At 41.1% G+C, this 26,430-nt stretch overlaps 1 protein-coding gene across 1 annotated transcript; it reads right to left on the bottom strand.

Moving 5' to 3' along the window:
• Window positions 1-251: 251 nt before the first annotated feature.
• Window positions 252-12,867, bottom strand: LOC309382904 (keratin, type II cytoskeletal 75-like; the record flags this gene model as incomplete). The annotated part of the gene is made up of 9 exons (XM_081934866.1): window positions 252-1,285; window positions 2,625-2,659; window positions 3,682-3,902; window positions 4,633-4,758; window positions 5,381-5,545; window positions 5,987-6,082; window positions 7,044-7,104; window positions 9,943-10,160; window positions 12,367-12,867. 9 exons carry the CDS (start codon window positions 12,865-12,867, stop codon window positions 1,026-1,028), a joined length of 1,683 nt encoding a protein of 560 aa, XP_081790992.1. The 3' UTR covers window positions 252-1,025.
• Between the last annotated feature and the right edge of the window lie 13,563 nt (window positions 12,868-26,430).

Genomic DNA, 26,430 nt, shown 5'->3' with positions numbered 1-26,430 from the left:
CAGTTACTATTTAGGGACATCTGTACTACGGACGTGTAGTGATTTTCAGCAAGTTCATTTGCAGTGGATGCCCCTGATAGACTCATAGAACATGCCAGGAGTTCTGAGGAGTCTGGCTCTATTTGAGCTACATTTTCCAAGGTTCCCACTGTATGGGACTCAGATCTCTACTTGTACAGTACAGTTTTCATGACACAAGGCCAGGGTATAAAAAGCAGAACACACTGACACACTCTTTACTGAGGCTTTATTGAGATGCAGATAGTCATACACCCATGAAAGACAATAAACTCAAAAACTAAAATGACCAAAGAAGTTTTCAGTGCCACGAAGAAAGAAAGGAAAGGAAGAAGGAAGGAAAATGGGGCATAATTCAGACAAAGTTAAATCTGTGAAGATCCCACTTTTTTTTTTTCTTAACTGGATATGCTCTCAATAAGTGCTTATTTTTCTCTCTCACTGAAATGATAAGGCCCTAAAATAGCACTTAACTCTAGGTAGGTGGAGCCTACACTTTGTGTACAATAATCAAAAACTTTTCCACTCCTATCTAAACCTGTTCCAGGCCTTTCTCAGCTGACCATGGAAAAAAAGACCAAGAAAAAAAATCCCAGAGTTTTGGAAATAGGGAAACGAATCTCCCTGTCGGGGCAACACAGAATCTTTACTCCTATCACTCAACAATGTGTGTATTGATCAACGTAAGCACACATACTTGACATAAACTTCTACGTCATGAAACTATGTTTGTTATTTTAGTTTATGCAAACATAGCCTGGATGTGTTTTGCAATTGTTATTATGATGGATTCATTCTGATTGATATTTGGGCATGAAATGTGATAATGAGTCAAGGACAAAGAATGCAAGATCTAGATATATTCTGAGAAAACAGACACAGGGGTTGTAAGAGACAAAGTTCTTTTCTCTGAAAGATGCCAAGGTTGGGTTGGGTATGCTTGGTGAAGATCATCAGAAGAATGTTTCTTTGATCCAGTGGTAGGCTGTCATTGGATCTGTTGCTTGTTACTTCCTGCCTGAACTCATGAAGGAGGAAGAGGAGGAGGTGGTAGTTTTTTTCACAATGGCACTTCCGCAGTTAGAGGAATATCCTCCTCCATACCCTCCTCCTACAGAGCAGACTCCTCCTCCACCTATGCTGCATACACCTCTCCCGCTTCCAGAGCTGAAGCCACCATAACCACCAGATGTTCCTCCAAAGCATGATCCTCCTCCGTAGCTACCACCCATTCCTCCACCAGAAGTCATGGAAGAGCCTATCACAGCTGGAAGAAAAAAGAACCAAGATTATTAAAAGTTTCATTAAGGCAAACACTTCCCAATGGTGGTTACAATGGAAACAACCATGATGTTGAACATGGCTGGAAACAGCAAGGAAATCTGATTCATCCTAGACATTCTTTCCTAGGAACTTGATGTAGAAACTTGAAGTAGGAACTACTTCAGCTTCAACCACAACAATACACAAGCACACAATAGATACAAACTTAAGGTAAACCGCTCCAGACTCGATTGCAGAAAATACGACTTCAGCAACAGAGTGGTCAATGCCTGGAATGCGTTATCTGACTCCATGGTTTCTTCCCCAAATACCCACAACTTTAACCTTAGACTGTCTACTGTGGACCTCACCCCATTTCTAAGAAGTCTGTAAGGGGCATGCATAAGCGCACCAATGTAACAACCGTCCTTGTCCTAACAACCCCATTTATTCATATCCATTTCATGTATTCATAATCTTGCATGTACCTATATCGATTATCTTTTACACGCTTGGCAAAACAAATAAATAAAATAAAATAAAACTTAACGTCTATGCATGAAGTTCAACTGATACTTTTTGTTGTGTTTAAAAAAAAGGAAGGGAGGAGAGGGGAAACCTCAAACTTGTATCTGGATGTCAGATTTAATGTTTTTTTTAAAAAGTCATACATAGACATAAAGCTACCAAACAGCCATGTTGTAACCATTGTGTGTGTGAGGGAGTGAGAGAGAGAGATTCAGCATGGTGACCATTAAACATGTATATTGAGCACTGTCCAGAGTCGCCTGTGGCAAGTTAGATGGTTATATAAACAAATAAATAAAATGTATTTGCAGCAAAGTTCATTACTAGAATTCATGGCTCACCAGATGGCTGACCACTTCACTATCGCTGCCCTTCATTATTGGTCATGTAGAATGCTATGGTTGTATTTCAGAAATATACGGAGGGCAATTAATTTACCACTTCTGCACTATTGCAAAGTTCTGTAGTTAAATTATTACATTAACTTTGCATTAGATTCCCCTGCAGACAAGACTTATGATGGGTTTTAGACAGTGATGGGATTCAAATAATTTAACAGCCAGTTCTCTGCCCTAATGATTCCTCCAAACAACCAGTTCACCAAACTGCTCAGAAAGTTAACAACCGCTTCTCCAGAAGTGGTGCAAACTGGATGAATCCCACCACTGGTTTTAGATGAATAGGACAGTCCTATAACGCTTAACAAAAATCAGCTTTGCCGCCATGCACATGACGAAAAGAGAGTTTATTCTGGATTTTTTATTTAGTTGTGAAAAGTAGATTATGAATAAAAACATAAGACTAGTTTTACTTACAGACGCTCACGGCACTTTGGCACTCTCCAGACATCCTGTGAAGAAAAAGTGGTATTTATAATGTGTTAGTAATGGTTATGTTCAATTGGGCAACCATATAAAATGCTTTAAAACAATATGTAATCAGTATGAAGAAATCCCTTTAAACTTTGCTAGTACCGTCTGCCATAGAGCTACAATAAATGTACTGCAACCTCCTTGTTTGGTCATTAAGTTTATAACTTTTAGGAAATAATTCCAGATTATTATTTCAGTCCTTCCAGTTCAGATAAGCATGATATTTATCTCATATTACTCTGCCATGACTCTGAGTGATCGATAAAAATATCTAAGTCGTGTGGATCGTCTCTCCACTACGCTTAAATAAAACCTTATCTGAGTTGGGTCATCTACATTTGTAGTATGTATTCCCTGTAGGTCAACGTTTCTCAACCTCAGAAGCTTTCAGATATGTGGACTTCAATTCCCAGAATTCTGAGACTTGGAATCCAGACATCTTAAAGTTGCTGAGGTTGAAAAACATGAAAAAGCTTTAGGTTTACTCTGTTTTTTCAACACAATCACCTTGAAGCATTCAAAGAGCTGCACTCAGCCAGATTTCTCACAAGAAGAGAACTCAATAAATCTTTTTCTGGGTCTAAAGTTGCATTGATTTCTGAGTGGCATACTGGATCCACAGTGCAAAAGGTAACAAATGGGGCCAGGAAAACAGGAACATGTGCTAGATTTTAGCATAATTTTTTTGTCGTTAGCAATAGCACTTAGACTTACATATTCCACTTCACAGTGCTTTATAGCACTCTCTGAGTGGTTTAAAAATGTCAACATATTGCCCCCAACAATCTGAGTCCTCGTTGTACCAATTACGGAAGGATGGAAGGATGAGTCAACTTTGAGCCAGTCAGAATCGAACTCTTGGCTGTGGGCAGAATTAGCCTGCAATAGTGCATTCGAACCACTAGTTCTATATTGTCTCCTATAGGGAACCACCACTACTCCTATATTGTCCCTTCATGGACATTTGGGATACTTGCCCATTCAAATACATTTCACCCACCTGCTCTCCTCTCCTTCCAGCAATTTCCTGTAGGTAGCAATTTCAATATCAAGTGCCAACTTAACGTTCATCAGCTCCTGGTACTCCTTCAAGAGACGGGCCATCTCTTCCTTAGACTTCTGCAAAGCTTCCTCTAGTTCAGAGAGCTTTTCTCTGGCATCTTTGAGTGCCAGTTCACCACGCTCCTCAGCTTCTGCAATGGAAGCCTGCAGCTTCTCGCACTGGAAGATAAAGGAAACCTCTGTAGAACAGTGAAGATCGCAAAAGTATTTCTTCCTGGGTCCATTTATTTATTTGTACCCTGCCTTTATTATTTGTACAAATAACTCAAGGTGGCAAACATGTCTAATACACCTTCCTCCTCCTATTTTCCCCACCACAACAGTCCTGTGAGGTGAGTTGGGCTGAGAAAGAGTGACTGGCCCAAGGTCACCCAGCTGGTTTTCATGGTTAAGGTGGGACTTGAACTTATGGTCCCCGACTTTCCAGCCTGGTGTCTTAGTTGTCCATCAACATAAATACAAATACAATTATAACGGTGTCCCTACTCCTCTCTGACATTTTCTTACAGGCCTGCAGGACACTGGCACCATCAGAAAATATACCATAGTGGTATTCCATAGTCCAAGAGGCTTTTAGGAGAAAACAAATAGCTAAAATAGGAGATGATGCTTCTAAGGGTCTTTTTATTATTACCCAAAGGACATCAGTGCCTCCCACTGATAACTCAATTATCAAAGTTATTGTGTACTAGGAAACTTATACTGTAGTTTATGGAAAACAAGAACATTGAGATTGCATCTTCTTGCTTGACACATTTTTTTAATTTTATATTCTGTTCACACTGTTGCAATTAAGGCATCAACAACTAGCTCAGGCTAACCAAATGAGGTTTTTACACATTAGGAAATTCTGAAGAAATTTAGTCCTACAAAAATCTTCTGGCCTCACCTGCCTCTTCACATTGTCTATTTCAGCCCGCATCCTCTGAATTGTCCGGTTCAGCTCAGCGATCTCAGTCTTGGTGTCGCGTAGACTGTCACCATGTCTCCCAACTGACACCTGCAGTTCTTCATACTAGCATTCCACCAAAAAAAAAAAGACGGAAGTGAAAGATTACATCTGAAAATCTTTAGTAGCAAGGCCCAACTAATTAAGGTTTCCCCAAATGCTGTCATATCTTAACAAAGCTGTCTCCAGAACAGATGTGATTATAGCAAATGCACTTTTTCAAAGGCTTTGTCTATAATTCAACTTTCTGAAGTACTGCAAATGGATCATTGGCCGGTTTGACCAAAAGGCCCTTTGGCATTTTAGTACTTGGCAGCAGAGGGGCATAGGTTCAATGCACAGCTTCTACAAATAGCAGCTTGTCTCTGAAACTCTGGAAGATGCCTTCAGCCAGATAAACCCATTGACTGATTGAGTAATTATGTATCATCAAGTTGGTGTCAACTCTTAGCAACCCCTTAGACTTTCCCCAGGAGGATGCTTCAGATCTTTGATAAACCCAAGGGCTAACTCAGTATAAGGCAGCTTTTAATGTCCACCCACTGTTTATTGTGTCCCCTAAGAGTGTACAGTTCAATGGTCAAAGCACTCCAAGAGAGCTTACTCAGATGTATTGCACATGATATACCTATGTCTCATCGGAGGATTATTCTATATTGGAAAAGCGTATAAACATTTGAAAGCTCACCTTGCCCTGATACCAAGATTCTGCTTCTGCCCGGCTCTTCTGGGCAATGTCCTCATATTGAGCTTTAACCTCAGCAATGATGCTATTCAAGTCCAAGTTCCGGTTGTTGTCCATTTGAAGGACAACAGAGGTATCAGAAACACTTTGCTGCATCTGGCTCAGTTCCTGCAAAGGGAAATCCGATCACCTTAATTAATCCAACCTGAACACGTTAATTTTCTCCAATGTATTTGTGAATTTTTTGTTATATCTTGCTTTCATTGTGTTACTTCAAGGTGGTATACATAATGGTTTCTGCTCCCCACAATAACAATTATGTCATGTGTGTCAAAAGTCAACTAGCTGGCTTCCATGCATAAGGTCAAGGCAGAGGTCATCTCCTCCCAGTTTCTATTCCAGCATCTTAACTACAACATCAAACCCATGCTCATGTTTGAACTCTGGAAAGTGTGTGTGTGTGTGTTTGTGTGTGTTAACCAGATTTTGTGGACCTTATGCAAGAGAGTCCACAATGTGCTCTGCAAATTTCAAAAATGTCCACAGTCTCTCAAAACAAGAGCTCTATCACGTGCCATGTTACTTGTATTAGTGATCACATTTACTTACAGCTTCATGCAGACACCTCAGGAAATTGATTTCGTCTGTTAAGGCATCCAGTTTTGCCTGCAGTTCCACTTTGTTCATGTAAGCAGCATCTACATCCTGGGGGAGGAAAAACAAAAGATGGTTCAGTCTTCTGCGCATCTGACATTAAAGATGATGAAAATGATCTTGAGTTAAAGGATAGTGTTTCTTCTAAAAATGGCAGTTTCAGAATTAAACCACAACACAAGGAGCCAAGAATGTTGTTCTGTTACATAGAAATTATGTTTGTAAGCGCTCATGGATAAACGGGAATGGTAGCAAATGACTCCAATTCTCTCTTTTTTTTATTTTCATGTCTTCTTTTAAAGTGCAATTTTCAGTCTGGCATGAAAGCATCTAAGTCTTTTAACCAAACATCAAAAGCAGCTATACGTCTTATCAATGTCAACTAATAGCATCTTACTTCTTTTCCCTACTTATTACCTGCTGTGGACATTTTCAACTTCCTAGACAATATAGTTACTCTTGGTCAGTGTTATTTTATATTAATCTCTAATACAGTGAACATGGTGCTCAAGCAAATCCCAATCTTTTACAAGCAACAGCATGGAAGTAGATATTATAGGAAACTGATACTGTCAGGCACAAGAAATCAGGAACCAGGGTTGTTCAAATGAGTACAGGTTTATTGCACATTATCTCTAAACAAAAATCCTAACTACTAACAGTCAAGGCAAGTTGGTGGCAAATAAGAGTCAATGGAATTCAAGAAAGGCTGGACTTGGGTCTCTTGTGGGTGTGAAGGGACTCCAAACTGATGACAGGTTTGATTCCCTCCTTTGGGCTCAGCCTGGTCATCTCCTACAGGTACCATTTTAGATTTTTTTTTCTCTCAACTCATAAAGAAGCAGTAGGATTTATTGCAAACAATGTGAAGGCAAGCATAATTTAATGGGAAGGGCACTGTGGGAATATCCTAAAACTTTGAACAAGAAGCACCTATTGCTACAATCAGCCGCTCCTTAACTCAAACCAGTGTTCCTTTTCATCCCTTCATCATTGTAGTTGAAACGCTTACCTTTTTCAAGAGCACAAAATCATTCTCTGCTGCAGTACGCTTGTTAATCTCTTCTTCATACCTGACAAAGAGAAAGAAAGGTTAAATTTCTCCTTTTTGAGTGTCTGATGCTATGGTCTCCAATGTACCATCCATTCATTCACACTTTCTAAACTACGGCATTTCAAATTCTTTAAGAATCTTTAAAAGATAAAGGTTTCCCTGTCCAGTCATGTCTGACTCTCGAGGGCAGTGCTATCTCCGTTTCTTGGCCGAGGGAGCCAGTGTTGTCCGAAGACATTTTCCATAGTCTTGTGGCCAGCACAGCTATATGCCAAAGGCACACGAACACTGTTTCCTTCCCACTAAAATGGTACCTATTAATCTATTAAGCGGAGCTCGAGTCTCAAACCCGGGCTGTCAACTTTCCAGCTGACAAACTCAACATCTTTAACCACTGAGCCATTGCACCCCTTTGCAAGAGTCTTTGCTTTGGAGTTGTTGTTGATGATGATGATGATGATGATGATGATGATGATGATGATGATGATAACAGCAACAACAACTCAATAGGATTGATAATCTGATTGACCAACCATAATAATTTAATATTTAACTAAGAAATCAAATACGCTTATTTTTTTCCATATTTGTAATCCCCTATTTTTTAAAGATATGGAAAGTGGAATAGGATTAACCATGACTTCTAAAATGTCCTAACAATCAAAATGCTTTAAAATATTTGTGGCATGCAAATGAAAGAAAATGACAGATCTATTTACCGTTAACTATTCTGTGAGTCATTCAGCTTCTACAGATTTGTAACTCACATACTGCTTTTCATTGTTTATCAAATTTATTCAGACTTAGGACCGTTTAGATTAGTGTGTTTCTCCAGCACATGCTCCCTAAAGAATTCTGAGCTCTGAAGTCCACACATTGCAAAGTTACCAAGGTTACAAAACACTGTTCTAGATGCTGAGGAAAATAAGTTTCCCAAGCTTGGGCTATTGTACAGCATTACTTTATAGCTGAAGGTAATATCTATGTTTTGAGCAATATGAAGCAAAAGAAGCTGTGCTAAAAAGGTTCTGGAATTCAACCCTATTATATTGGTCTAAATTACAGGTAGTCCTCAACTTACGACCACAATGGAGCCCAAACTTTATATTGCTAATTGAATTTTATGAATTTGCTACGTGGAAAATTAAGTGAATTCTGCCCCATTTTATGACTTTTCTTGCCACATTTGTTAAGCAAATCACTGCAGTTCTTAACTTAGTAACACAGTTGTTCAATAGCTCTACCTTCCCCATTGACTTTGCTTGTCAGAAGGTCACCCAAAGGGGAGCTGGGGACACTGCAGCCATCATAAATGTGAGTCAGCTGTCAAGCATCTGAAGGTAAATCACATGACCACGGGGGATGCTGCAACATCCATAAGTGTGAAAAATGGTCATAGGTCCCTTTTTTCAGTGCCGTTGTAACTTTCAACGGTCACTAAGCAAACTGTTGTAAGTCAAGGACTACCTGTATAAGCATCTCAAAGGAGCAAGTCCTCCCCAATCAGATGTACATTCCCTAAAAACTGGACAGTGCGCAGCAGCCAAGATTAAAAACGTTTCATAAAACAGATTATTGGCAGGATTCAGTGAATGTAGCCCACACTGATAGATACAGAGAGAGAAGAAAGGGAGGAGAAAGATGAGCTAAGACATGTCTTTCTATTCTATGTGGTAGATAATTAAGCATGTGAGTTGAAAAGGAGAAGAAATGGATCAGCTTGTAAAGAAAAAACACCCCCTCGAAATGTCATGAGTAGATTGTTCCAGCTTGTTCATGAGACAGAAGTAGCAGAGGTGGGTTCCTACCAGTTCAGCCCGGTTCGGCCGAACCGGTAGTAACTTGGCCGCCTGAGTCACTGGAACCTGCAGCAACCCATGCCTGCCACGCAGTGGTGGGTTTCAAATTTTTTTAGAACCTCTTCTGTAGGTGTGGCCTGCTTTGTGGGAGTGGCTTGCCGGCCATGTGACCGGGTGGGAGTGGCTTGCCAGCCATGTGACTGAGTGGGAGTGGCCAACTTGTAAAATGGGGTGAAACTCACTTAACAACACTCTTACTTAGCAACCAAAATGTTGGCTCAGAAACTCTGGCATTTGAAGCACGCAAGTCTTAAAGCTGTCAAGTTACAAGACCCTTGCACCCCTAACCCTTTAGAAAAAAACCCCAGGGGTGTTCAAACTTGACAGCTTTAAGACTTGTGGAGTTCAACTCCCAGAATTCCTCCTCCATTCATGTTGGCTCAGGAACTCTAGCATTGAAGTGTGCAAGTCTTAAAGCTGTCAAGTTACAAGACCCTTGCATCCCTAACCCTTTAGAAAAAAACCCCGAGGGGTGTTCAAACTTGACAGCTTTAAGACTTGTGGACTTCAACTCCCAGAATTCCTCCTCTCGCTCTTCATCTTGATGATGTGCGGACGGGCGGGGGGAGGGAGCTGGAACCGATTCTAAACGGCACTGTAGATTTGTGGAACCTCTTCTATAGAAGAGGTTAGAACTGGCAGGAACCCACCCCTGCTGCCACGCACCCCGAACCGGTTCTCCTACCAGGCCGCCATCTTGTTTTTCAGTTCTGCTCATGCAAAGAGCAATTTTCAGTGGAAAAATGTATTTTTTTTCATTTTTTAAGTTTTTGCACATGTGCAGGCCTTTTTATTTGCAAATGTGCACACACATGTAGCATGCGTCTGGCGTGCGCACGTGTGAAGCAAAACTTTTTGAGGCACCAAACAGCCAGCAATGCTGGCAGCAACCCACCCCTGGGAAGTAGTACTGGACATTTATCTAACAAAGCCCAATTTTCATGAATTTATATGAAAGACTATCAAGGACTATGAATTTGGATTAATTCTTCCCTTACTTGTTTTTGAAATCCTCCACAAGATCTTGGAAGTTTTTCAGTTCTGAGTCAAGTCCCCGCCTCTCGTTCAGAAGACCTTCCAGCTGCCTCCTTAGATTGTTGATATAAGCTTCAAAGAAGTGGTCCAGATTTTTTTGACCGCCAGTGCCATGGCCCTGTTCTTGCAAGAGTTTCCACTTGGTCTCCAATACTTTATTTTGTTGCTCTAGAAAACGAACCTAAAAAGAGGACGGATATTATTTTATTTCTGTGCCTTCTAGAATGATTCAGAGTGGATTGTTTAGAAATATTCTTTCTACAAATTCTTAGTAGTAATGAGTATCGGAATCCAGTCCTCTTCACTCTCTCTCTCTTGAATATGGACCTTTGTTTACTGATAGACCCCAAGTCTCATCTGCCAGTAATTGGCACACAGGCAACACTGAGCAGAATTTTAAACCATATGGAGAAATATTCTTCAACCCAATAGAAAACATTAGGATTCTGGATGGATTTCTCATCATCATGAAGACAGTCTATACAGAACAATGTGTTATTTTACTTACTGCTGCTACAAATACACATTTTGAGCTATTGGCAATATTAAAACAAAGAATATTGAGGAGACTACATCAGTAACAGTTCTCTTAAGTATGAAATGTAAAAGATGTGTCTCATTTTACATCAATGAATCCTTTGAAGAAATATACTAACTTACTGTACTCCACTACAAGTCTACCAATATCTGCCTCCAACACCAGCAAATTCTCAACTACAAAATTTGCATACATCTTCACAGCTGAGCCTCATTCACCTCAGTGCAATCTTTGGGCAGTCTTCTTGACTAGACTCTATAGAAGATTCCCACATACAACTTGGTAAGATTAAACATTTTATTGCAGACACGCAATGCAGCAACTAATGCAAAAGTACTTAGAGTTTATATTCTAAGTTTTTTCTTCTTGCCTTTTGAGTGAAAGAACATGGGGTAGGTCAACTAATGGTCTGGGGGGGGGGGGAGTCTGTGCGTTACATGTACATATCAGTACTACTATCAAGCCTGGATATCACCTCATCAAGTTCTCATAACCTTTCCGTTAATGATAAAAAATTAATATCAAGACTTATGGACAAAGTAGCTAAAGCATTGGGCAGAACAGAGCAATTACCATACCAAAGGTAATTTGAAATCATGCCATGTGTTGTTGGCAACCATGGCCTTAAAATACTTTATGCAAGAGGACAAATATGGTTTTTTTTTTCTTTTTTATACTAGTAAGGTTATTCTCTTTTCCGGGTGTTGTCTGTCTGATGATGATAACAACCGCATCTCTAAAATAAGTTTTCATACCACTAAGCCTCCAAATAAGTCAAACCACAGGAACCAGGAGCACCGCATCTTCCATAGAACATTCACAAGGATTGCTAATCCAGATCTACCACAAAGGCACATTCATGGCATCTGCTAGCACTATTTTTTGTTCTCTCTCCAAACCATTTTGGATGTTTTATTTTTCTTTCTTTCCGTATTTTCCCCTACATGGCTCAAAATCGGGGTCACCTCTCATATTTAGAATTAGAGGTTTTACTTCCTATTCTTCCATAGGATCCTTGAAGTTGGCTGAGAGATAAGAGTACTGAAATTGCAAATAAAAGTCATTGGAAACCACAACCATGTGTCTATCACTACTGTGAATGAACAGTTAACAACCATGGTTAGTGATTTGCAGCCTACCTAAAGGTCACATATATCTATCTATCTAGTACACATCCTGTAATTGAAGTCCAATAAATCTACTAACTACTTTTCTGCCCTTTGACATAATGATTACTGGACAACTAAAATTCCTGTTTCTTATTGGCCTGTTTTTTCTCTACTGATTTCTTATTGGCTGTATGTTGATTCTGACATCATAAGAAAATAGCACGAGATGCAAAGTAACAACATATCAATAGCATACATTTCAACTAGATTGAGAGTCTAATTTCTCTTCAACATCCTGATATGTGATAGTTATTTTGCCTTTAGGCTTAGAGCCATCTTTGGGAATTTCTAGCACTTTGCCAAACTACAGTTCCCAGAATTCTTTGAGAGAATGAAACAGTTACAAATTTAATCACAATCGATGTGCCCAGCAAATCTGTTTTTTTCTCCTTCATTTCTGTTCTTATTCTCTTACATTTCTAAAACAACTTATCTATTATTCCCTCAAGAACCACATTTTATCATTTCTCCCCAAAGTATACATACAATATAAAACAAGGAGTGGAGATTTAGTGACAACATAATTCGTTGTAAAGCTTTTTAAATCACTCCATATAACTTAAGGTTTACTGTTTTTTAAAGCAATTCATAAATTACATGTACTATAATCTTAAAACTATGCTGAAGAAAGTAAGGAAAGGTTTAGAAAAATAAGAAAATTATTTCTGCAACAGTCTCACCTTGTCAATGAAGGAGGCAAACTTGTTGTTAAGAGTCTTGATCTGCTCTCTCTCTTCTACCCTCACTTTCTGGATCTCTGGATCTATCTCCAAATTGAGGGGCTGCAGGAGATGCTGGTTGATAGTCACCTCCTTGATGCCTCCTGGTGGGCAACCTTGAAAGGCACCACCAAAGCCACCACCAGCTCCAAAACCGGCACCGAAGCCACCACCAGCTCCAAAGCTTCCACCCCCTTGGCCACAACCCCCACCAAAACCTGCACCGAAGCCACTGCCAACTCCACCATAGGAGATTCTCTTGTTGCCCCCTTGATTAAGATTATATAGGCTTCTGCTGCCAAAGGCAGCACCTCCACCTCCACCTCCACTACGGACAGAACATCCACGGTTTGTGGAAACGGTGTTGAAGCTCATTCTTTGTCCACCTGAGAAGCAAGCTGAGCTGGAACTGAATCCCTTGTTCCCTCCTGACACGCTCATCCCAAAAGACTGACGAGACATGATGAATAAGGGGATAGCTGGCTGGTGGCAGTGGCTTTTTCAAAGAAGGTATTCCCAGTTCGGAGTACAACTGAGCCCCTATCCCAACAAGGTGAGACTCTTCCTTTTTATCTGTTCAGAGAGTTGGCTTGGGTGAGAGGGGAGTGGAAAATCATTTTTTTTATTGTATTCCTGGGCTTAGGTGTGCTTCAAACCCTCCCTCTTGCACGGTGCCAGAAACTGACCTTCCCTGAAACACACCCCAAAGGAGCTAAAGAAGATGACTGTGAACTCTAGACAACCCCGGATTATCTGCATCACCCTTCTGTCAATGGAAGTTAGATGCTGCTATGACTACTGTCTGTATGATAGGGCTTGGTTAGTTTCTTTGACATTCTTTAGCCCTGCAGGAAAAATAATGCCTTAAGATACATCCTAATCCCTCTCTTTTTCTTAAACCTGATGGCAGATTATTCTTTTCAGCAAGTTCCAGAAAAAAAAAATTTTTTTTTTAAATCCACACCCATGACTGCACCACCTGTCCCTGGATTTTTTTTTCGTGAAATAAAAGAAAGAAATCCTACAAAAATCTGTCTGATTTCTCAGTAGGAGGGGGTGGGCAAACATTTTCTCAGCATCATTTTTCAAAAAAAAAAAAAGTATGTAGTCAAAGATAGTTAGTGTATCTGCTGTCCTTTCACCAGGAATACAAGGAACTCAAGACAGCATATCTGATTCCTGATCATCCCCAATTCATCCCAATACACTTTCTCAATTACAGAATCATAATATCGAGCAATATCTACTCCAACTCCTTACCAAAACGGACATTTTGTTCCATCAGCATCTCTGCTAAGTGCTATTGCCATCACTGGGAAATCTCTGAGAAAAAGAAACCTGTCTTTCCGCTCAGTATTACTTTTTAGTATAAATTACACAAACTAAAAATACATAAAAATGAACACATAGACATTATTGATACCATTATTTCTTTAATGCCCAAATACATGGCATTTTCCATAAGTCGCGTCCTTATCCCAAGTTGGTTACAATCTAAAGTTTAATGCACAGTTTTGAGTTTTATGAAAAATAAATACGAACAAGAAATCATGTGGTGTAACAACTACTGAAAAATAATGCGAAGGATGTGTGTGAAGAACTGTAGGCTCTATGTGTGAGAAAGGGGGGAATTATCTAAAAGGCCCTTCAACTCCAAGGTGACCCACATCTGAGGAGGAACAGTGATTAGAAAAGTCACCTTGATGCCACATCCACTCTCTTTGTTATAAGCCATTTTCTTCCTTCCTCACTAGCCCTCAAGGGAACCAGAAGACTGAAATCCTCACCCACCCTGTTTGCCATCTATCCCCTCATCTAAATCATTGATGAAGATATTGAAGAGTACTGGGCTTAAGACAGAGACTTGAGGTACCCCATTGCATACTTCCTTCCATGTACAGAAGATGCAGTTCCATGGAGGACTACCCATTGAGTGCGGTTGGTCAGCCAATTACGACTCCATCTGATAGTAATGCTGTCTAACCCACATTTTTCTATCTTATCAAGTAGTAGGTTGTGGTCTACTTTATCAAATGCCTTACTGAAGTCCAGATAAGCTACATCCACAGCATTTCTGTGGTTCACTAATTTTGTCACTTTCTCAAAGAATGCAATAAGATTTGTCTGACATGATCTGTTTTTGACAAATCCATGTTGGCTTTTGGTTATAACTTTGCTTCTAGGTGTTCACGGATACATTGCTTGATTATCTTTTTCAGAATCTACCCAGGTATTGATGTCAGGCTGATAGGTCTGTAGTTTCCTGGGTCCATTTTTCCCCCTTTATTGAAGATGGGAACTACATCTGCTCTTTCCAGCCCTCTGGTAATTCCCCAGTGCTCCATCATCTTCTCATATTTTATGCCAGTTTCATAAATCTACATCAACATCCATATGTACAATATACCTACAGGTTTAATGATATTTTTTTTAAAAAAATCAATAGTCCTGCTTTCTTTAGGATGAGTTTTAGCACTCTTGTGAAATACAGAACTGGCATTTTGATTAGACCTTTCTCCTACTTTCTCCTACATCCTTCCTTTGCCTCTATGATTTCTTGGTGAGGCAATTTTGGAATGGAGATTTAATGCTCTTTCAAAACACTGCCAACCTTATTTCTAGAATAACCCAAGGAACAGGTCACAGAGTCCTTCTGCATCTCTGACTTGTCACTCAGACAGCTTGGAAAGCAGTAAATAATAATATAATAACAGAGTATGAAGGGACCTTGGAGGTCTTCTAGTCCAACCCCCTGCTTAGGCAGGAAGCCCTACACCACTTCAGACAAATGGTTATCCAACATCTTCTTAAAAACTTCCAGTTTTGGAGCATTCACAACTTCTGGAGGCAAGTTGTCAAGCTGTTTGGTAATTGTCAAAATCCAAATGTGATTTTTTTTTTTCCAAGCACAATTTTCATGGAGTCTGTTTAGCGTGTATTTAGCGTGTATTAGATTACGGAAGAAAAAAATGAGCATGGGATTGCAAGAATTCCACCAAAAAACCCAACAACAATGCATCTTGAAATGACATCAAAATAGAAATTTCTTTATTTTCTTTTTAATTGCTTTCCATTGAACTAGAGAACTGGCATGTTTTTTTGCTAATAAAAAGGGGGTTTCCAGCTGCTTGTTTACCAACCAGTCAGACTCTTTATCTGTCCAAGTATGAACCATTGCAGGCAATTAAACCTAGGCAGCAACCTTCACGTGCCAAAAGCATGTTAAGGAGAGCGGTGGGTAATTGCATTTCCCATCAGCAAGTGTCTTTGAGAGGGGAAACAATGCCAGAAGAATCCATTCACTGTGCAACTTACACTACATTAAAACTTTAAGGACTGCCCCAATCCCTGTGCCAGTTCACAAAGTAGAAAGGATTCAGCAAGTGTCACAATACAATTTACATGGATTTGAAGACTAGAAGACACCATGTTAACAAAGATTCCAACTGTAGCCATAGGAAGAAAGTGACATATCTTACTAGTGAATAACATGATATCTATCGACTAGATTCCCCAAATGTTGCACATCACGAAATAAAGGGATGGCATTTCAAATTCAAGGTTACCTTATGAGTTTGTAAAAATAATCTCAGGACATTTGGCAATTGTCTGAGAATTTGCCCATGAATTTCAAACACAACTATTTGTCCACGAATTTCAACACAACTGTTTCCTGTCTGCACTGAATTACATATATAGCACAGCAGTTATGAAGTCTGCAAATGATACCCTATTGAAAGTTTGAAAAAATACAATATTGAAAGTTCTATATAAACTATGCTACACTTTAAAAAAGTTGTTGGTTAGATTAGGGAAAGGACATTGCGACCAAGTGTTCTGTGTTTGTAGCCTTATAGAGGGTGAAGCCTTATAGAGGAGGACATGGTGGCTCAGTGGCTAAGATGCTGAGCTTGTTAATCAGAAGGTCGGCAATTGGTTCGAATCCCTAGTGCCGCATAAGAGAGTGAGCTCCTGTTACTTGTCCCAGCTTCCGCCAACCTAGCATGTAAAAATACAAGTAGAAAAATAGGGACCACCTTTGATGGGAAGGTAACAGCGTTCCGTGCACCTTTGGTGTTTAGTCATGCTGGCCACATGACCACAGAAATGTCTTCAGACAGCCCTGGCTCTTCGGGTTTGAAATTGAGATGAGCACCGCCGCCTAGAGTCAGGAACGACTAGCACATATGTGTGAGGGGAACCTTTACCTAGAGGGTGAAGAGTTACTAAATTTTACATTATTTCACTGAAATATCACTAACTTTCACTGTTTTCCCAAGTGACTTTGCTGGACAGCATCTCACTAGATTTTGGAGATTTTATGTGAAAACTTAAGATTGTCAAAACCTTTTTCATATAAATTTATTGAGAATTTTAATTACATTTAGTAAAAATGAATACAAACCAAACTTTGAGAAAAGAAATAGAAAAACCAATAAAAAGTACAGGAAAGGAGAAAAAGAAAGAAGAAAAAGAAAGAATGCATTATAGAAAAAGAAAACAAATACATAAAGAAGTTACTTCCAACTTTCATTAGAAATAGAGGCACATTTAGTAACTTTTCGCTTTCTATAAGGCTACAAACAAAGAACACTTGGTCGCAATATCCTTTTCCTAATCTAGCCAAAAACTTTTTTAAAGTGTAGTATAGCTTGTATGGAACTTTCAATTTTGTATTTTTTCAAACTTTCAATAGGGCATCTTTTTCAGATTTGATAACTGCTGTGCTCTATATGTAATAAAGACAGGAAACTCTCGTGTTCTTTAAAATGGAAATTTTGAAAATAAATAAATAAAAAATGTTCGTGGGAAGCTGAGTTCACTATTCTTAAATGGTACAGCCCACATGGCACTGTGGATCCATTAGTCTGACTCAGTCTGAGTCATTCTGAGTGGCTCAGTGTAAAATCTCCAGCTGCCCCAAACCAACTTTATTAATCACTTGATGAATCCTTGCTTGAGCTTTCTATTATGTAGTGGGCTTCAGTAGGCATGGAGCATACCAGCATAGATGCGGCAGCATTTATTGACTAAAACTGGAACTGAGGAACAGTGGGCAATGCCTGTAATTTATACTCTGGGGCCACAGGGCCTTAACCAATCATAATACGTGAAAAACCTGCCCAAATATGAATGTTCAAAGTTTCCCTCCAAAACAGTTGGATTTAACAGTTAGGGTCATCTAAAGGTAAGTTTCTCTTTAGCACAAAACAGTTGGAGTTAACAGTTAGAACTGTGGTGGGATTCAAAAATTTTTACTACCGGTTCTGTGGGGTTGATGTGGATTGGTGGGCGTGACTTGGTGGGCGTGGTAGGGGAAGGATACTGAAAAATCCCCATTCCCTCCCGATCAGCTGGGACTTGGGAGGCAGAGAATAGATGGGGGCAGGACCAGTCAGAGGTGGTATTTACCGGTTCTCTGGACTACTCAAAATTTCTGCTACTGGTTCTCCAGAACTGATCAGAACCTGCTGAATACCACCTCTGAGTTAGGGTCATCTAAAGGTTAGCTTCACTTTAGCAGGGCTTAACACAACTATATATATTCAATACATAACCCCTTCCAATTTTTTTAACCTCACAAAATGTACACCTTTCTCTTGCTCTATCCCTGATAGCCTACGTCTTCCATGGTGGTGAGACTTTCCCAAAATACATTGGACTAAAGTTAATCTTCAATCACTAAAATTAGAGTCCAATGCAATAGACAGTCACAGAAGGGTAACCTAACCACCGGGACACTTGCATAAGACAAGGGTTGTACACGCTCACATAATTAGATTGCTTAACCAAGCTTTATACTGACACAACACATAGCTAGATACCAAAAAAAAGATGCAGGAAGATAATAACACTGTTTAATCAAAAGTGGTTTTAAGGTGAAAACAGGCACACCTGAGAGATTCTTATTACCTATGAAGGTATGCAAGGAATAAATTGTGATTTTGATCTTCCATTCAAGGTAGTGTTCTTGGAATTTGAATCATACACATTTTTTCATTTGAAACAGTTGATCAGCCCTCCTAAACCTTTTGAAAGGCTATCACTTTTTAAAATTCCTTTTATTCAAACCAAATGGCCAAATTGCCTTTTCTTCCTGCTTCTGTTGCAAGAGTTTCACTCTACCTTTTTTCACTGTACAGATACATCCACCTTATACCTTCATACCTGCGGCCTCAAAACATCAAACTCTGCCCATTTTCAAAGAAATGTTGAAATGTTCACTATTGGAAAAGAATTGCAAGAATGCAGGCAACACTAATCATTGCTTAAGCAAATAGAATTTTATTTCCCTTTTCCATAAAATAACACTTTCCATGCTAAGTCAGTCAATGGGAACAGGACAGAAGTGGTATTCAGCAGGTTCTGACCAGTTCTGGAGAATCAGTAGCAGAAATTTTGAGTAGTTTGGAGAACCGGTAAATACCACCTCTGACTGGCCTCGCCCTTATCTATTCTCTGCCTCCCGAGTCCCAGCTGAGCAGGAAGAAATGGGGATTTTTACAGTATCCTTCCCCTGCCATGCCCACCAAGCCACACCCACCAAGCCACATCACGCCCACCAAGCCATGCCCACAGAACCGGTAGTAAAAAAAATTGAATCCCACCACTGGAGCAGGAGGAATGACTCTTGGGGGTTTCTCTGTTTTTTTCTTTAATTTCCATTCATTTTTACTTTAAAATAAATAAGTTAATACAGTGTTGTCATCCATGTCTTTCAATATTTTTGTAAATATCTATTGAAGTTGTGTTCAGTTAGTGATGGGAATCAGCAGGAAAGCTTAAGCTTTTCAAACACATTCTATTAAAAATACAAAAAAAGGAACTTACAAGCTCTCATATTTATAGCATTATCTTCGCAATCTTCCACTTCTAAAGATTCAGTAAACAAGGATATTTACATCTCCATTTTATTGCAAACCTAGAACAATATTTTTCTCTTCACTTTCCGGGTTTGGAGTAGGGAAGCCTTGGAGACAATGTGCAAAACTGAAATATTGAGAGCACTTTCATCAAATGGCTATCACTAGTACGTTTACTTTACTGCCAGCGTTAGCTAACTTACTTTGCTAGCAGCATTTTAATGCTGTTAGAATTTACTAATGGTGAACTAAGATCTCAGACCTTGAGAGTTGAAGAGCCACTCTGGCAACAACTACTGGCAGATCTCTATGACTGGTCAACAAATTCTCCGGGAAAGGGCCCCAGTGTTTGCAGACATTCCAAGAGGAATGATCATAGAATGCTTTCAAAGTTGCTTTCAAGGATGGCTCTTCACACTCAAAGTCAGAGGATTCCGATGCAAACAATCACCTGCTTAAGAATGGTGGAGCTGAAATAGGGGTGTGGGAGACTGGGGGTAGGGGAAATTGTTGTCTGTCCACTTTTAGTACAAGTGAGAAACAACAATCCTGAAATGGGTGGAAGCTTCTTCAGCCTTCGAGAATTCTGTGGGGGAATGGAACACATGTGAGGGCAAGGCATTGAAAAGAAGGGCTCTGCAGTGAATATTAAAATTTGCTAGTAATCATACAGAAATGTTAATTACTCGTGCACTTGTAGAAAAGTAGGGATGGTTTTTAAAGCAATTGCATGGGCCAAACTTTAAGGCTCTGAGGAAAAGGGCTTCACGCCTAAGCTGAGACTTGAAGTGCAGCCCCCGAGACCCAGGGGCAGCCCTTCAAAATAACTCAGACAAGAAGCATCATGACACCCAACAAGGTCAAGAAGATTTAAACCAAAAGGCTCAGTTTGACTGGAAAAAAAACAGCATTTGAATACTTGCTAAATACTTCCTACAAGATGCTCCCTGAGAGGTCATGGTCTACTCCAGGGGTGTCAAACTCAAGGCCCATGGGCTGGATCTGGCCCACGGGGTGCTTAGATCTGGCCTGCACAGCATCCCTGGAATCAGCAAAGGACCAGCCCGCAGTGCCTCTGTCATCACTTGCGGAGTGTTGTAGGCAGGGGTGGGTTCTGGCTTCTTTTACTGCCGGTTCACTCAGGGGCACGCTTTGGGTCCTGCACCTGTGCATGCACAGAAATTAAAAATGCTTCTGCGCATGCACAGAAGCAAAAAACAAAATGGCGGCACCTACGATGATGATGATAAAACCGGTTCAAGTGCATGCACGGCCAAGTTACTATCTACTTCGCCAAACTGGTCTGAACCGGTAGGAACCCACCTCTGGTTGTAGGAGGCTATTGTAGCTGAAAATGGAGCTTGTGAGGGCCACATACGGCCCTTCTAGGATACATTTTCATTGGCAGAGGGTTGCAGGAGGCATCGCAGCCAGAAACAGCTCGGGAGCTCGTTTTTGTTGGTAGAGTGCTCGGGCCACCACAGGCACCCCCAATATGAGTGATGTTGAGCTGGTCACACACAACCTGTCCTCCACCCCCCGAGGTCAAACACAACTTTGATGGGGCCCTCAATGAAATCGAGTTTGACAACCCTGCCTACTCAGTCTTCATGGTCTAATTCATAGTGAGAAGAAAATAAAGAAGTCCATTTCCTGTGCACCTCAGAAGAAAGATACACATTCAGATAAGAGGAGCTTCAGTCATTAAAAAGTGGGGGGGGGATTCAAATTCCCAAAGATATGACAAAGGCAGAGGGCTAGCCACTAACCAGAACATTTACATTCTGGAAATCCATAAGTTTTCAGAAGAAGCTTTGCTTTGATTTTTTTTTTCATTGTTACTTGTTTTAAAATGTTTTAATTTTTAAAGAGACTGGGAATTGGGTAGCATGCACATTTAATAAAATAAATTAAATTAACCAGGGAATACACTAATTGGTTCAATAACACAAGAGATTTTACTTCAAAATAAAATTTCTAGCATTTGTGAATATTAATTGTGTTTCTTCTTCTTAATAATTGTCTAAAATATTTAATTAGAATAGTAAGCAATACAAACTTTAAAAAAGGAAAAAGTAGAAAGCGTGAATAAAAGGTGCAAGAAAACAAAAGAGAAAGAGGGGAAAAAATCTCAGAGAGTGACTTCCCACGCTCATCACAACAAGTATAAACAATTTCACTATCTTTTCACCTCCTCTTAATTAACAGGTACAAAACTCTTCATCCGTAACTCAACTTTTTAACTTTAGGCAGTTCCAATAAGTAATGTCTTCTCCAATAGAGGGATCAGCAAAAAAATCCAAATAGAGCTCTAAAATAATAGCATTAATTAACAAATGTAAAGCTCATCATTCTATATCTCAACACTTAACTGTAAGCAAATCTACATTTAGAAGGCTGAGTCCCTTTTGGGAGAGGGGCGGTCTAGAAATCAAATAAAAGTTAAAAGTTAATAAAGTGGTCCCAGTGTCCTAATATAAGCAAAAGCATTTAACATGACAATATTTCCTTTAAAGAGAGCAGTGACGTGCGGTGAGGGTTATGGCTGGGGAGGCTGGTGACGTCATCAGGAAGGCGGGGAATGGGACCACGTGTGCAGACCACATGTGCAGACCACGTGGTCTCGTTCTCCGCCTTCCTGAGTGAACATTAAGGGGACCGCGGCGTAGCATTACTTCCTCCACCGGCACCAGTCCCTTTCACCCCGCTCAAGCCTTGCCACCTGCAGCCACCGCCCGCCCTCGCTGCTCCTTTCGTTGCTTGCCCACCCGCCTCTAAGGCACGCCAAAGCCTCCTTCGTCCCCCCCCAGCGCGCGCCCTTTTTATTTCCCGCGACACCCCCCCATTTCGGGAAAGCTTTCCCCATTGCCTGGGGGGTGAGGGGGGCGGCTCCTCTCCCCCCACTCCCTCCGTCCCTGCCTCTCTCCTCAGCCCCAAAGCTCCGTCCGCGCGACTCACTTCCAAGGCGGTGGCTGCTCCATCCCGCTCCGGCTCTGGAAGCGACCGAAGATCAGGCTGCGTCGCTTGCTCGCTCGCCGGACTGCTTCGGTGCCATTCTGGCTACCTTCGTCCATCCGCACCCGGGAGATGCGGAAGCAGTCCGGTGGACGAGTGACCGAAGATCTCGCTGCCTCGCTCGCTGCCTCGCTCGCTTGCTCGCCGGACTGCTTCGGCGCCATTCTGGCTACCTTCGTCCATCCGCGCCCGGGAGACGCGGAGGGAGAAATGTTGTCGGCGCCTCCAGATGACGAACCAGTCGCTTGCTTTCGTCATCGGGAGGCCGATAACATTTCTGCCTCCACGTCTCCCGGGCGCGGATGGACGAAGGTAGCCAGAATGGCGCCGAAGCAGTCCGTCGAGCGAGCGAGCGAGGCAGCGAGATCTTCGGTCACTCATCCACCGGACTGCTTCCGCATCTCCCGGGCGCGGATGGACAAAGGTAGCCGGAATGGCGCCGAAGCAGTCTGGCGAGCGAGCGAGCGAGGCAGCGAGATCTTCGGTCACTCGTCCACCGGACTGCTTCCGCATCTCCCGGGCGCGGATGGACAAAGGTAGCCAGAATGGCGCCGAGGCAGTCCGGTGGACGAGTGACCGAAGATCTCACTGCCTCGCTCGCTGCCTCGCTCGCTCGCTCGACGGACTGCTTCAGCGCCATTCTGGCTACCTTCGTCCATCCGCGCCCGGGAGATGCGGAAGCAGTCCGGTGGACGAGTGACCGAAGATCTCGCTGCCTCGCTCGCTCGCCAGACTGCTTCGGCGCCATTCTGGCTACCTTTGTCCATCCACGCCCGGGAGACGCGGAGGCAGAAATGTTGTCGGCCTCCTGATGACGAAAGCAAGCGACTGATTCGTCATCCGGAGGCGCCGACAACATTTCTCCCTCCGCGTCTCCCGGGCGCGGCCGGACGGATGTATATAATATTATATATATAGTATATAATATTATATACTATTATTCCATGAAGAGAGGTGAGGCCCTGCCTCCCTTGCCTCTACTGACCGCACGTCACTGAAAGAGAGCAAGCTTACAAAGAGCTCTCATTTTAAACGAAAAGAGAATTAGATATTAGGTCAATTTAGAGGCTGTAAGATTAGGATACATAAAGTGACTGTAGGGGGAAAAAAAGTTTAACCACCAAGTTATTGTGTTAATACACATTTTTCCAGGTCAGATGTTAGCAAGTCCAAAAAGAATCACCCAAAATATTAGGTCCCATTTTAACTCTGATCGAAAAAGCCAACATTACATAATGTGATCTTGTTCCTTGACCCATACAGATAATTGTTGTTCCTTTGCCCCAAATCACTTCAAAACTTTAAAAACCTATTTTGTAAGTACAGCAAGAAAAAAATTATTCCAATTCCCTCTGGAATTGGCATTCTCATATTCTTCTTAATTTTTAAAACCCCCTTTTTTTCCCTGGTACGTCTAGTGACAAATCCTTGTTCACATTCTCAGCTAACTCAGATTTTGTTGCAAATTATTTTCTAGAAAAGCTTCATCTGGGAACAATTCATTTTCTTATATTAAGGATTGAAGACATTCACGTAACTATGTTTCCATTGTTCTAATTCCCTTCTACCATTACTTCCTTAAAATGTCTTTTATATTTTGGGAAAAAAAATAGTAATGAAAAGTTAACCGAATGAAGAAAAATATAATTTACTCAGCTTTTAGGGTGTAGTTGCATATTATTTTTCCAAACATAACATAAATATCAGTAAATAGTATCTAGGTGTATATAAAATGATTCAGATCTGATATTTATAGAGATTATCTTCCTGTAGAAAAAGGCATGTAAAAACATAGAAAGTGCAATGTGTGGGAAATGTACTGTTTATTTTGTCATTGAATGTGTTGACAAGCTTACATGAATCTTGGTAATGGAATACTTTTTGCAATATATTATGAAGTAAATGCATCTGCAGTATTTATACATTACAGTGGCCTTGTTATTCTTTCTGAACTAACTGGAAAAAATCTAAGTGCAAATAATAACAATCAGTCTCCAGGCAGAGAAAATAAACAAATTATGCAACTTAGAATTTTCCTAGTAACTTGTTCTGCCTTTCAGAATAACAGAACAGAATAACAGAGTTGGAAGGAACCTTGGAGGTCTTCTAGTCCAACCCCCTGCTCAGGCAGGAAACCCTATACCATTTCAGACAAATGGTTGCCCAATCTTAAAAAGTAAGTAAAGCTATTCCCCAAAGCACCTGAAGACAGGACAAGAAGCAATGGATGGAAACTAATCAAGGAGAGAAGCAACCTAGAACTAAGGAGAAATTTCCTGACAGATAAATGGATATCCAACATCTTCTTAAAAACATTCAGTGTTGGAGCATTCACAACTTGTGAAGGCAAGTTGTTCCACTGATTAATTGTTCTAATTGACAGGAAATTTCTCCTATGTTGCTTCTCTCCTTGATTAGTTTCCACCCATTGCTTCTTGTCCTGCCCTCAGGTGCTTTGGAGAATAGTTTGACTCCCTCTTCTTTGTGGCAACCCCTGAGATATTGGAACACTGCTATTATGTCATCCCTAATCCTTCTTTTCATTAAACTAGACATACCCAATTCCAGCAACCGTTCTTTATATGTTTTAGCCTCCAGTCCCCTAATCATCTTTGTTGCTCTTCTCTGCACTCTTTCTGGAGTCTCAACATCTTTTTTACATTGTGGCGAGCAAAACTGCAGTAGTCCAAGTGTGGTCTTACTAAGGCATTATGAAGTGGTATTAACACTTCACATGATCTTGATATTATCCCTCTGTTATTGCAGCCTAGAACCGTGTTGGCTTTTTTGGCAGCTGCAGCACAGTGCTGGCTCATATTTAAATGGTTGTCCACTAGGGATCCCTCTCAAAGTCACTATTATTGAGCCAGGTACCACCTGTACTGTACCTGTGCATTTGGTTTTTCTTGCCTAAATGTAGAACCTTGCTTATTTCACAATTGAATTTCATTTTGTTAGATGGCATCCAATGCTTCAGATCAGATTGCATTATTGCAGAATGTAATATATGGATCAGCTTTTCAAAACCACTTAAAAACTGATATGGGCACAGGACCAGCAGCAGCAGCTGATTTGAACAAGTCATTGGAATATAGCTCAGTAAAGCTAAAGCAGCTCTATTGGCTTTTCCATTTAGTATTATTATCTGTTCATAACAATGTGAAGACACAGCTGCCAATTATTTAGCAGGTGTTGGCCTTTGTATGTAAATGGTTCATCCCAAGAATCTAGAATGGCATAATGTATCAGCATAGCAGTGACGTGCAGTGAGTTTTAGGGCTGGTGAGGCTGGTGACGTCATCAAATTATCATCATGAAGGGAGGACTGTGACAACTTTGATCTTTGCAAGTGTGCAAGCACAATACCCCAGGATCACGGTGGCGGAGACCGCAACTCCTTCCGCTGAGCTGCGGAGAAGAGCCACAGGAAGGAGGGGAATGGGACCACGTGTGTAGGAGGCTCCTCAGCGCCAGTCTCAGATCAGCATGAGCCGCGGTCCCCTTCCCCTGCACACGTGGTCCCATTCCCCTCCTTCCTGAGCCAACATGAAGGGGACCGCGGCTGCGCTGATCTGAGGCTGGCGCTGAGGAGCCTCCTGCACACGTGGTCCCATTCCCTTCCTTCCTGAGCCAACATGAAGGGCTGCCTCCTGCACACATGGTCCCATTCCCCTCCTTCCTGTGCCTCTTCTCCGCAGCGCAGCAGAAGGAGTTGCTGTCCCCTCCACTGTGATCCTGGGGTATTTTGCTTGCACACGCAAGAAAGAGAAGAAAGAGAAAAGGGGAGATTTTTTTTTTTTTCATGATGAGAGCGATGAGGCTCTGCCTCCCCTGCCTCCCCTGACTGCACGTCACTGCAGCATAGTATACATAGCTTAAATGGACTCCAGAGGCTGGTAAAGGATAGGAAGGCCTGGAGGAATATTGTCCATGGTGTTGCGATGGGTCGGACATGACTTTGCAACTAATAACAACATCAGCATAGTATATGCACAAAGGCAAGCAACCTGACCTTTTGCAATTGACAGATTAAAATTCAATCAGTTTTTCAAGTGCTGTCCAGGTATTTTTGGCTGATAACCACTGGGACCAATTTGACCAAATTATTAACAATTAACAATAATTCTAACTTTTAGAAGTATTATTA

Source organism: Natrix helvetica, assembly GCF_964273705.1.
Source record: "Natrix helvetica genome assembly, chromosome: 1".
Classification (NCBI taxonomy): Eukaryota; Metazoa; Chordata; class Lepidosauria; order Squamata; family Natricidae; genus Natrix; species Natrix helvetica.
Note: the sequence above shows the minus strand (reverse complement) of the source record. Positions and strands in the feature narration are given on the sequence as shown.